Genomic DNA, 12,697 nt, shown 5'->3' with positions numbered 1-12,697 from the left:
AGACGATCATTGACACCCTGCACAAGGAGGTTAAGACACAAAAGGTCATTGCTATAGAAGCTGGCTGTTCACAGAGTGCTGTATCCAAGCACATTAATGGAAGGTTGAATGGAAGGAAAAAATGTGGTAGAAAAAGGTGCACAAGCAACAGGGATAACCACATCTTCAGAGGATTGTAAAACAAAGCCCATTCAAGGGAGATTCACAAGGAGTGGACTGCAGCTGGAGTCAGTGCTTCAAGAACCTACACACACAGACGTATCCAGGACATGGTCTTCAACTGTCCCATTCCTGTGTCAAGCCACTCTTGAACCGGAGACATCGTCAGTGGCATCTCACCTGGGCTATAGACAAAAAGGACTGCACTGTTGCTCAGTGGTCCAAGGTTCTCTTTTCAGATGAAAGTACATTTTGCATTTAATTTGGAAATCAAGGTCCCAGAGTCTGGAGGAAGAGAGGAGAGGCACAGGATCCAAGTTGCTTGAGGTCCAGTGTGAAGTTTCCACAGTGAGTGATGGTTTTGGGTGCCATGTCATTTGCTGGTGTTAGTCCATTGTGTTTTCTCAGGTCCAAGGTCAGCACAGCCATCTACCAGGATGTTTCAGAGCACTTCATGCTTCCCTCTGCTGACCATCCTATGGAGATGCGGATTTCATTTTCCATCAGGACTTGGCACCTGCACACACTTCCAGAGGTACCAGTACCTGGTTTAAGGACCATGGTATCCCTGTTCTTGATTGGCCAGCAAACTCGCCTGACCTAAAATCCATAGATTCTATAGGGTATTGTGAATAGGAAGATGCCAGACAACAGACCCAACAACGCAGAAGAGCTGAAGGCCACTATCAGAGCAACCTGGTCTTCCATAACACCTCAGCAGTGCCACAGACTGATTGCCTTCATGCCACGCCGCATTGCTACAGCAATTCATGCAAAAGGAGCCCCGACCAAGTAATGAGTGCTGTACATGTTCATACTTTTCACTAGTCCAACATTTCTGTGTTAAAAATCCTTTTTTCGATTGGTCTTCAGTAATATTCTAATTTTCTGAGATACTGAATTTTGGGTTTTCATTAGCTGTCAGTTATAATCATCAAATTTAAAAGAAATAATCACTTGAAATATATCAGTCTGTGTGTAATGAACCTATATAAAATATGAGTTTCACTTTTTGAATAGAATTACTGAAATAAATCAACTTTTTCTAATTTATTGAGATGCACCTGTATGTACATTGTTTAAGCAACAGATGGCACACTACCTCTGCATCCTAACACGTAAAAATCTTGCCGTCAATCACAGATCATCACACATCACTTGGTGGTATGTGTCTTTTGATATAGGGCAAATTAGCAGGACCTTCAGGCTTGCCGCTCATGTCAGTTTTGACTTTTCATCTTCTGTGTAGTCACAAAGTCACACAAAGTGTAGTGTCTAACAATGGTTAAAATAAAATAAGGCAAAAATCACTCATAGATCAATGTAATATATCAGTCTCATCATCAAATATATTAATCAATTTGTAACTCTAAATAATAAAATTAATAACTACAACCAAAGTTACCTTAATTTTCGCAAGTAAAGGTTGAAGTTCTTAGGAGTTCTGAATGTGGAGGTTTGCGTGGTTGTGAGTGTGCCTGTTTGTGGGAGCTTGAGCGGGCACTGTGGTGTGTGCCCCAGAAATCATGTGTGTGCGTGTTCCTTTGTTTGGTCAGCGTGCATGTGTGTTGCACGTCCATGAACATACATGTGAGATGAACAAAGGACGAGCCTATGTGAAGCGCGAATTTGAAGTGTTCTCTTCACGTGTGTTGAGGCCATTGTATGTGTAATAAACGTGTGATAAACGTTGCCAAGTTAGAGGGAAATTGTTAGTAATGCATGCAGGACCCTATGTTTTTGAGAAGCAATACTAACACAAGCCCTTGTATGGTGTGCAAGCCCAACTACCAAATAATGATGTCCCAAGAGTCACCTTCAGTGAACACAACAAATCAAATTCATGTTCAAATGGCAAAGGTAAAACAGTCTTATGCTTAGCCATGTAGTGAGCATTCTAGCATAGCTAAATGCCCAATTGACCTGTCGCTAAGCCCCGCCTTTCGAACGCAGACGGGCCAATGGCAGTTAAGTAACATCTGCACTCGGACATCGTGAGTTTACAGCTCCATAGGATAGCATTAGAGGCCGTGATTTTTCGGTTGTTTTATGAGGTTTGTGGTAATGTAGGTTCAACAAAAATGGCCAAACGATGTGCATGGGGTAGATACAACACTGATATGAGGTATCATGAGAGGATAGGCAATGGGGTATATTGTATCTCATTTCCTAAACGAAAACAAGACCGGTCCAAATATCTCCGGTGGATTAAGCTGTGGCAGACCACACAGTGAACGCTACGTTCATTAGCTTTCTGTCATACTCTTGTTAGGTTGGAATTGTCCTTTGCTAAAGCAATCAACTAAGCCTACATGATAAAAGGCATACTCATTATTCACAGTACCTGCTTACTTTCACCACTGATGTTATGCTAGGCTTAGGCAAGTTATCTCTGGTTCAAACTAGCTAACGTTAACGATTCACTAGCTGCGCTAGCGTAGCTTTGTCAGTTATGGGACAGTTTGTTAAAAATGGGCCATTCTATTAAACAAACGATATGCACAAGTATACATAGGTTTAATAATGGATTAACATGACAACGTGAACGAAACACACGCATACCGGTAATTTACAAGGTTACAATAACAAGCTAGACAGTTAGGACCATATGGACACTGTCCTGTCAGGGGCAGGTAGGTTAATGCTAGTTACTAAACGTAGGTCTACATTCATATGCCTTCCAGATTAGTTCAATTGACTGAATGTGATTTCATTGTATCTTTCCCATGGCGTGCATGAACAATGCTGGTATTGGATGTATTTATCTGCAATCGCGATGACCGTGAGTTGAGGCTTCTTCCTCTTGCATTGAGCTCTGTAAATTCTCCCCTCAAATTTAAGCTTGTTATCCACCATATCGAGTTTTAAATTGTATACATATCCCTCCATTGCATAATTAAGTCCCTTTTGAAGGCTTCTAGGCGAAATCAGGTCCTTTTGTCTCCAAAAGTTGTCTAGAGCCTCTTGGGATATAGGTTTGTCACTGATATAGGTTTGTCACTGATAGCTGCCATTGTAAACCTAGTCAGCTCTGATAACGTGTCCGAGTTAGCAACAGTCACAATGGGGGGCGGGGCTTAGCGATAGGTCAATTATATTGGAGTTACCAGTTCTTAGGGGAAAATGGTGCGCTGCCTGATCTGATGTTGATGAGGCAAAGAGAATAGTGTCTGTAGATAAAAGATTGTAGCTGCTGTGCTGTGTAAATCAGAGGAACATGATTGCTCCGTTTGCGGCCGTCTTCACATTTACTTGCTTTGTTTGCTCCCATCACAGAGTTGGCAAACACAATGGATGAATTCCAGGTGTACCAACAGTACTGTTTAACAGCAATTTAGGCAGGGTTTTTGTGATAACTGTTGAATCTGAGTAGGTTAAACACACCTCCACAGTACAGCCCTCAGGTCTGCACACCAGGTAGTCATGTGACCCTACACTGCATACGCTTAACTGCTTCAACAGACACTAATTGGTCTTCTCTTTATTAAAGGTGTACATCATGAGAAGATTATAAAGTTCCTGCACGCACATGTTTTATGAAATTAAATTTCTAAGCCTCTTATGGTTATGTAATCTCACAGGCTGCCATTGCGACTGTAATTAGATCAAAAGTGCAGCACCAATTGGTAGACTTTTTTGTCTGGGAGCTCCTGAATGTAACTATGTTATTACGTAGATGTATAAAGAAGTGGAGATTATTTACAAAACATTAGCAGTATACATAGCGATATCAAACATGAAGTTGATTATCTACAAAACATGAGCAGTGTTTATAGCGATATCAAACATAAAGTTGATTATTTATAAAACATGAGCAGTATATATAGCGATATCAAACATGAAGTTGATTATTTATAAAACATAAGCAGTAATTATTTGCGATATCAAACATGAAGTTGATTATCTACAAAACATGAGCAGTGTTTATAGCGATATCAAACATAAAGTTGATTATCTACAAAACATGAGCAGTGTATATAGCGATATCAAACATAAAGTTGATTATTTATAAAACATGAGCAGTATATATAGCGATATCAAACATGAAGTCACCGCTGAGATGGTTTTGGCATATTGCCGATCTTTTCAAGTATATAGGACATGCAGGAGGCAAGGATCTATTTTTCCTCCGTTCCAAAAGTAGATCTTCTCTAATGTATGGAGGAAATATTAGGTTTTAGGATGAGACGAAAATTGCCAGTTGTTAAGATATAGTCTTCTTCATGTGTATCATTCACTCATTTCAGTCACACTCCCCGTTTCCCTTGTATATTCCTGTCAACATGCTGTACATCTATGGCTGCAAACCTCTTTCTGAAACTCCAAAATACTCTGAGTCATGCATTATGTGAAGGAGGGAGTAAACTGGATGTGTATGAATGTCAGACTGCATTTCAAATCTGTAGGCCATACATTTGAGCATTCAGAGCTATAGATGATGAAAACCAACTGTGAATCTGTCACAGGCTGCTAAGCTTTTTCATTTGATAAACTGTGGCCTTTCACATTTCGTACCAAGTATTAACATTCATAAAGGGGAGAGGGCTATACGCTTGACTGTTTGGCTGTTTTGGCAGTTTCTTCATGGAAAATCAGTATCCTGATGAGGCTAAGAGAGAGGAGATCGCCAATGCCTGCAACTCAGTCATCCAGAAACCAGGTCTGTATCCAGGAGCAGGTTAGGCATGCTTTTTCATCAAATAACAACACAGATGAATGTAATTATAAATGTCTGACGTATGGTATATTTGATTTGATACATGATATATGAAGATTTGGCTGTAGTAGACCCTGGGTGGGATTGGGCAGTTTTTCCACTGACATATTTTGACTTGCAACATATCTAAATGGCGAGTGAATTTAAAACTTAACAGTGCTCATAACAAAAAGTTGTAATGTATCTGCAACGGACATTTTAGAACAGTGTAGTATTAGAAGGAAAATGTCCTTGCACAGCAGACAAACTGCACTTGTTCCCCAATAGGATGCCATCCTGCAGCCACGAGACAAGCATCACACACAGAATGTGCCTGCAAATTAAAGACACAATCAACAAAGACTGGCATATCCTCTGCAGTGTCCCTTTCGTAGGAGGTTCCTTTCATGTCAGCTTGAGGTTCTATTGTAAAAGAACACATAACCGGCACATGCCCATGGAGGACAAAAGTTTGATTCCGGCCTGATGTCATTCTCCTGTCCACTCCCCACCTCTTCTCCCTCTCATATCCTGTCCCACTCTTCACTTCAACTATCGATAAAAGGCCAAAAAAGCCCAAAAATAAATCGTAAAAAAAAAAAAAAAAAACATTGATTTACCAACAAAAGTGTTCAAACAGAAATTTCCAATTTCCACAATTGCACTTATAGCTATTCCATGATGAAGGCAAGTACATGTATATACCTGCGTACAGGGTAAAAGTTAACAGTTAGAGGTAGAGCAACACAAGTTCATTAATAGACCTGCGTACAGGGCAAAAGTTTGCAGTAAGGGGTAGGACAACACATAATATGGGATTATGTGTTAAGTAATTAGCCGAAGCTTTGGCTGCAAGTGATGTTAATGGCAGAACATGAGTCTCCACCAAACGCATTTGATTAGCACCCACTGAGGGGTGTTATCCTGAACACCATACGTGCTGAGGATGGGCCTAAAGGTCCACGTGACGACTATAATAAAACAGAAAAACCTCAGTCGTGGTGTGCAGTCTGTGCATTAGATATCAAATAAATAGTTCTTTCTGATATTATAACTTATGCATGCCCCAAGCCCCCATTAAATGACACCGGGCCCCCTTGGGCCACCCCATTCAAAAGGTCTAGACACTTTGCTGCAGTTGTGACTTGTGAGTTTACTGAGATGTACCCTTACTGCGTTACACTCGCTGAAGTTGCCTACATTATATCCATGTTAAGCTTGCTGATTGCAATTAAGACGGCATTGCAGTGATTTTCATGTTGGCATCCGCAGACGTCTGGAATGAAAAAAGGGAGATCAAATGTTGCCCACTGGTATCTTATACTGGAAGCCAATCAAGATTTTATGCTATGAATCGTAATTCTATGTTTTGGCTTACAATCCCATAAATGTTCATTAAACTGTCCAACTGATTTGCCATTCTTTCATCACCACAAGGTGTAGGTTATAATTGCATTTGTAACATTGTACAAGAATTGTAACTTGACTGGTAAGCTTCAAATTTGGTCAGATAAATTATTTCTGAACGGTTGATTGGCAAGACAAATCCTAGCGGAAACCTTTTAGAATATTAAAAGAAATAATCTGCTTCAAAGGAATAGCTCATTTAGAATATGATTGACTATGATGTCAAGAAGTTATCATAGGTAAATGAATTAAAGGAATTCAAATGAAAGAGGATTGAGAAAGTTTGGCAGTAAGATTGGTGCTGCTACAACTGGTTATTTCCTCCAAGACTAATGACTTAACACTGCAATAGTACCTGTGATTTTATATTCAGAGTATGTGGTGTTTTGTCTACATTTAAAATAACCCTTTCAAGTTGAAGAATCTCGTTGAATCCAGTGAAAACACCAATGTTATGATATAACATATGTCTAGTTAGCTCTGACGTTAGTTGCGTATGTTTAACAAAGGACTCGATGAAATGCTGATCTGATGTATAGGATATCGGTTTATTATCCGCGTCAGACTTCGAGCACACGCAACACACTACGATGGAGAGAGAGAGAAGAGTTTAGGAGTTATTTGTCCATAATGTAGATTTCTTCCTTGTTGGCCTAATCTTCATAGGCCACGATGCTCCTTGCTCCGTCTCTCCTCGCACGTAGTGGTTGATGTCTCTTCAAGATAACTCCTTCAGCATAACATGACATACTAGTTTCATCGTATTTATACAGAAAATGGGTGTGTCGGTGGTCGGGTCATGGCGTCAGGATGTGAATGGGCCATTAATCAAGACGTTGCTTTGTCTGACCATCTTGATGATTCTGTCTTTAAGACAAAGCTAGGTCTGATTGAGTTATGGTAATCATTTCAAAACATTGAAATCTAACAAAGTACAAGTTTATTAAAACTGATGAAACAATTTTTTTTATAAAATAGTGAAGCAATGAACCATAGCATTCAAAGAGGCCCTTGTATCCACTGAAATAAAACTGAATGACAAACATGTGAGAAGCAATTTGGCGCCTCAGCACCTAGACTGCCGGTAGAACAGAAAAAGAATTAAAAAATACCTGCACTGGAAAATGTGTTAAGGCATCCATGTTTGTGCGCCAGCGATTTTTATTGAATGCAGTATAGAAACAGCCACTGCATTGTTCTGTTTGCAACTCTTAATTGAATTTGCATGTACTGTCTATAAAATTGCATACTGAAAACACATCTTTATCAATATGCATCATCATAAGCTGTCCTTGACCTATATTGTGACTGCTGTCTTGGTTTCTTAAGGCTGCAAGCTGTCTGAGTTTGAGCGTGTCACAGCGCTGAAGGTGTACAACTGGTTTGCCAACCGCAGGAAGGAGATGAAGAGACGTGCCAACATTGGTGAGATTATTTTGCTAAATAGATAGATTGGCCACTGTCAATGCAACTGACCAATTGGCAGTGTAGTGAAGTGAGTGTAGTAATAGTAAACTAGTTTCTATGTCTTGTCGTTTATTAGAGGCAGCCATCTTGGAAAGCCATGGCATAGAGGTGCCCAGCCCCAGCTGTCACTCAAATGGGGAGGAGACCGAGCCACAGGAGTTTCCTGAGCAGGTGCCTCAGCGCTTCACTGAACAGGTGAGGCACGCACGCGCACACACACACACACACACACACACACACATACATTTCAACCATTTAGTTGTTGCTAGGTTACTAAAATCAGCTGTCATTCCTCCCGGTTTTGTAATTTTTGTTTTAGTTGTCATAGTCTTTTTAAATTAAAGGTAGTTTGTAAGACAAAGGGGGATAGTAAGCATAATAGGGTGACCAGATTTGAGTTGGTGAAAAAGAGGACACTTCAGCGGTGACGGTCGGGGGGGGGGGGGGGGGGGGAGGGTAGTAGTTACGACAGGCCCTCGTGCATGCTATTATCAAGGGCCCTAGTGCACGCTATTTACTAGTTAAGAGGCGCGCGCACACACACACACACACACATTAGGCGTATATATATAATAGTTAAACTTTCCTATGTTGTAATTATGTATAATCCATTGTGTTATCTCTCCTTTGCAAAAGATAAAGCAACAACAAACTCTGATAGCTGGCCTCCCTCTCATTAATATTAATGTCTTAATATTAATGTATCTAATCTAAAATAATGTATTTTACCAGAAATGTGTTGGATTCTACAGTCGAATTAGTTACTCCGGCTATTGTATTGGGAAAGTACACAAGTAAAAAAGAAAGCTATCAACAATAGCACTCTGACACACTAACGTAAACAAACGGTCAAAGTGCTGAAAGGTTCTTTAAAAACACTTATGAAAGGCATGATTTGTTGCGGCGGGACAGCAGCTTTACCAACATCTGAAAAACACATATACAATGAAACAGGCGCTCGGCGGCGACCTATCATTCAGGGCCTGTTTTGGAGCAGATTGCCTAGCAGTCCGTAGTCTCCCAATTTGCCAAAATGCTAATTGTGGATTATCATTCCCTAAAATCCACCTTCGGTGTTTCTGACATCTGTGACGGTGGCAACAGCCGAGTGATCTTTTTCCAAATTGAAACTCAAAAAGACCTACCTGAGGGGCCGCATGGAGCAGGAGAGGCTGAATTGGCTGGCTATCCTTTCCATTGAAAAAGAATTTCATGCATCACCACCTTTATGTTTGAAAAGTGCTTGCCTGTGTACTTTGCCTCTAGGTCTTGACGTTTAGATTTTGCGTCTAAATTAGATCGTCTCGTCACATGATAAAATAGAGACTTGACATTGGACAACAAAATATTACCCACAAATCATTGCATATCTGTATATGACAACAATACCAATGAAAATAAGAAATGATTCATTTAATTGAATAGTTTTTTTAATAGTTTCCATAGTTTATGTAGGATAAGCATATAGTTGTGTTATAGATTGCTACTGACTATTTTCTTTCTACAAAATTATACACACCATGACCGAGATAGGTTGGCCATTCCGAGGGTATATATAGCATATGGTACTCTTTACTTGCATATGATAAGTCATTGATCGCTGGTGTGTTCCCAACACTTGGTCAATTCGTGGAAATTAATATAATCAGAAACGAGGCAAAATCCCGGACGATTTGGGAATCCCTGCCGGACTCATTTTTTAGGTCTCAAAAAGAGGACATGTCCGGGAAAAAGAGGACATCTGGTCACCCTACATAACACCAACAGAAACAGCCTTCCAGTGCAATTTTAATTTAAAATGGATAGGTAGATATTACTATGCATGTCATCGTTATTAGCTCACTAACGGCCATAACTTGCTTACGTTCGTTAGTAAGTGGCAATGGTTGCCAAGGAAAGAAGTAATGCTTTTAACCCATAGTGCCATGAAAGTTGGTTCAAATTGTCAAAGACAGTAAAAATCTGTGGACTTTATTGAAAGCCAAGCCATTCACAGATAGCAAGCATAAAATGGTCCACCTGTGGAGTTTGGTTGGCACCCCACTGGTGGGGAAATGGTCATCTTATTTTTCAATGGATATCTTATGCAAAAGTGAAGAGCCTTATTTTTCTGATCTTTGTTCCGTCTTTACAAATCAGTCCTTTTTGTTTCCATTAGCCTATTCCAGTTGTTCAACTTTTCTGGTAATTGTGTACTTAATACATTTAGAATAACAGTAATGTGAACATGTGACTCAATAACTGACAGGAGGAGCTGGCACAGAAGAAGGACGCTGATCAAGATGGAAGCTCGTTGACTGCTATGGAGGTCGCGCCCCTCCCCCTCCCCAGCCCCTCCACCCAGCTGGGTGATCAGAAGTTCGAGGAATCCAAACGAGAAGCCGTGGACGAGGAGTGACGAGGGGAGACCACTCCTTCCACTCCTTGGGATAGGATAGACCAGACCTCCTAGGTGGGGCATGGTATGGTGTGAGGCTCGGTCAGGAGACCACACCAAAATACTCTTGTGCCTCCAGTGGTAGGGAGGCCACTGTATGTAACTACGGGAAAAATGCTTATAGTACTGGCAATATTTATCTCTATATATTGTGCATTCCAAGGTCCTCAGACAGGGAGAGAAGCAGACATGGTGCAAACTGGTAGTCTCCACTTCTCCCTTTATTCTAAAGCCTCACTCTCTCACTGTTCTTATGGTTTAGTGCTTAGTTGAAGTCTGCAAGAGATGGAGCAGAGAACCTGCAGGACAGGTGCGCTAGTTGGGTTGGAGGGCCAGATAAAGCACCACTGAGCTGGGTGGTCCTGGAGGGTCTCCTCAGGTCAGGGTGGAGGTCAAAAGATGGAGGTTGGCCCTGAAAGACGAGCAACAACTCAGGAAAACTCAAGCAGAAAATGAGCGCGAAAACAAACGAGAAAGAAGAATTTATGTCTCAATATGCATTTAATATAGTTTTAATCAGTGGAATCTCTCCCATCATGGTTGCTTCCTTCAGAGACTGGTATGGACACTTCCTCGCGTCTGAGTCGGTGTGCCATATATGTTACTTTCTGTTATCATGTTTTGTATCTGTAAGTTGAGTGCTATTTAGTTTTGTGCATAAGCTTGTGCTAGCAGAAGCATATGCATTTCATGCCATTTTTATTTGATCAAGTAGAAACCTTCAGCCCTCTCAGTACAGTCACTAATTATGTCCTACAGACTGCTACGGGCTTTAAAATGAGTGGGTCATTATTTGAATTTGTTTTTGTTTTTATATATGTATGATTGTATTCTTGAGCACTTTCCATCATAAGCTAGTGCAGTATGTAAGACTATACTAAGCTATACTCTGACATTATATATTTAGCATCTAATGCTATATGCTGCTTTTCCAAGCCGGTCAGCCTTTTTGGCCAGCTGCTCTTTCCTCACCTCAGCCCTTCTTAAGCCAAAGCTATACTGAGGTGAATATGCACAGTTAGGACCTTGACAAAGTCTGACCTCACTGGAGCTATGACGTTCCTTTAAGGTGGAAGGGGGGAATCGGGGCCCATCAAATGTTCAGAAGGCTTAAATGATCTTTGTTAACATTACAGTGAGAGAAAAATTAAAGATTAATCTGAATTCTGTGCTCATAGTTAAAACGTATCATAATGCAGCACTTTGCCACCCTCTTTGCCTGCTTTACCAGTAATATCAAATAAAACTCTGTCAAGAAATGAATACGTGTGCAGTTGGTGTCTGACTATGTTTGTGTGGCACATGTATTTTGTAAGGTTTTGTGCTTGTGAATGATTAACATGTAATATCAAGAACCTCAGTTGATTTTGGATGAGTGCTTGGGTGTTTACACATCATAGTCCATTCTCTCAAAAACCCACTGAAAAAGCTATGTTTGCACTCAAGCACCGTAAATTGATCTTTTTGTCAATTCAGCAAATTGCTCTTCAGTTCTTTAGCCCTCCATTGAAATCACTGTTACCATAGCACTCAAAAAGGACTAGTTAGAATCATGCACTTCGCCATAACCTCATTTGTGTTAAGTTACCATTTTGAAACTTCCACCTATAATAAAAATCTTTTCACATCAGATTCGCTCATTTAGGCTATTGCTGACACTTAAAAAAACGGTTTTAAACAATGGTCTGATGCAAATAGATTCAACAGTGATAATTGTTAAAGTGTGGCTTGTTAATGTCATCCCTTTCTTAACCAGCTTCTTAGCAACATTGATTTAGTTTATGCCGTTGCCGTTATAAAGTGAAGCAGCCAGTTATTAAGGGTTCAGGCTGAGTGGCGGGGAGTGGGGCAATGACTTCATTGTGTCAGGAAATGTGCGGATTGGGCGTCCACACGAAAAGGATCTGCTGGCATGTTGAAATGTATCCACTCTGGAGACCGGATTCAAAAAGTTCTGGATTTAGGGACCCAACCCGCCGGGTTTGTGTGGACGGAAGGCAGATCCGACAAAAATAAATTCCGGATTCAGGCAATCCAGGCAATCCAAGCAAGCGGGTGTCTCAGTAATGTACCCATGTTAAACAAACAAACATAACAACAAGGCGAGGAGAGGGAGCCTCCTGCACTGTGCACCAAGGCCTTCTTATGGTGCAGTTCATCAAGGCCTGATTCCTCACACCTGCGCAGACTGCTACCTCAGCTGTGGACAAGAGAGCACTGATAGCAGGGGGCGGGGCAGACCAGGCTGGGTCGTGACACCCCCCCCCTCTTAAGACAGACGACCCACCTTGGTGAGTCGTCTGCCACAAGAGTGAACCAACAAGGCAAACCACCAAATCATTTGACGTCAATACAAAGGGCAAAATATATATTAGGCACCAAAACCACCACCAAGAAAAATTCCCATTTAACCCAATCAAACCATAACCATTGTAATAACACCTCAACCCACCACCAGTCTTTGAACCCCACTACCCTCCAATCCCCCCCCTCCATAGCCCAGTACAGCCAGCAATCTCCCGGCACCTGGA

At 41.0% G+C, this 12,697-nt stretch overlaps 1 protein-coding gene across 4 annotated transcripts in view; it reads left to right on the top strand.

The window, feature by feature from the left end:
- LOC308364803 (homeobox-containing protein 1) overlaps positions 1-11,390 on the top strand; it is a 29,873-nt gene extending 18,483 nt beyond the window's left edge. For all 4 annotated transcript variants that reach the window (XM_080838049.1, XM_080838048.1, XM_080838046.1 and 1 more), the window contains 4 exons: positions 4,737-4,819; positions 7,592-7,687; positions 7,806-7,924; positions 9,978-11,390. In XM_080838049.1, the coding sequence (XP_080694175.1) occupies positions 4,737-4,819; positions 7,592-7,687; positions 7,806-7,924; positions 9,978-10,127 (448 nt within the window). In that variant the 3' untranslated portion in view covers positions 10,128-11,390. The remainder of the gene's footprint in view (positions 1-4,736; positions 4,820-7,591; positions 7,688-7,805; positions 7,925-9,977) is intronic.
- Positions 11,391-12,697: the final 1,307 nt, after the last annotated feature.

This window comes from Sprattus sprattus, assembly GCF_963457725.1.
Source record: "Sprattus sprattus genome assembly, chromosome: 4".
NCBI classification, from domain to species: domain Eukaryota; kingdom Metazoa; phylum Chordata; class Actinopteri; order Clupeiformes; family Clupeidae; genus Sprattus; species Sprattus sprattus.
This window is presented reverse-complemented; position numbering and strand designations above follow the sequence as displayed.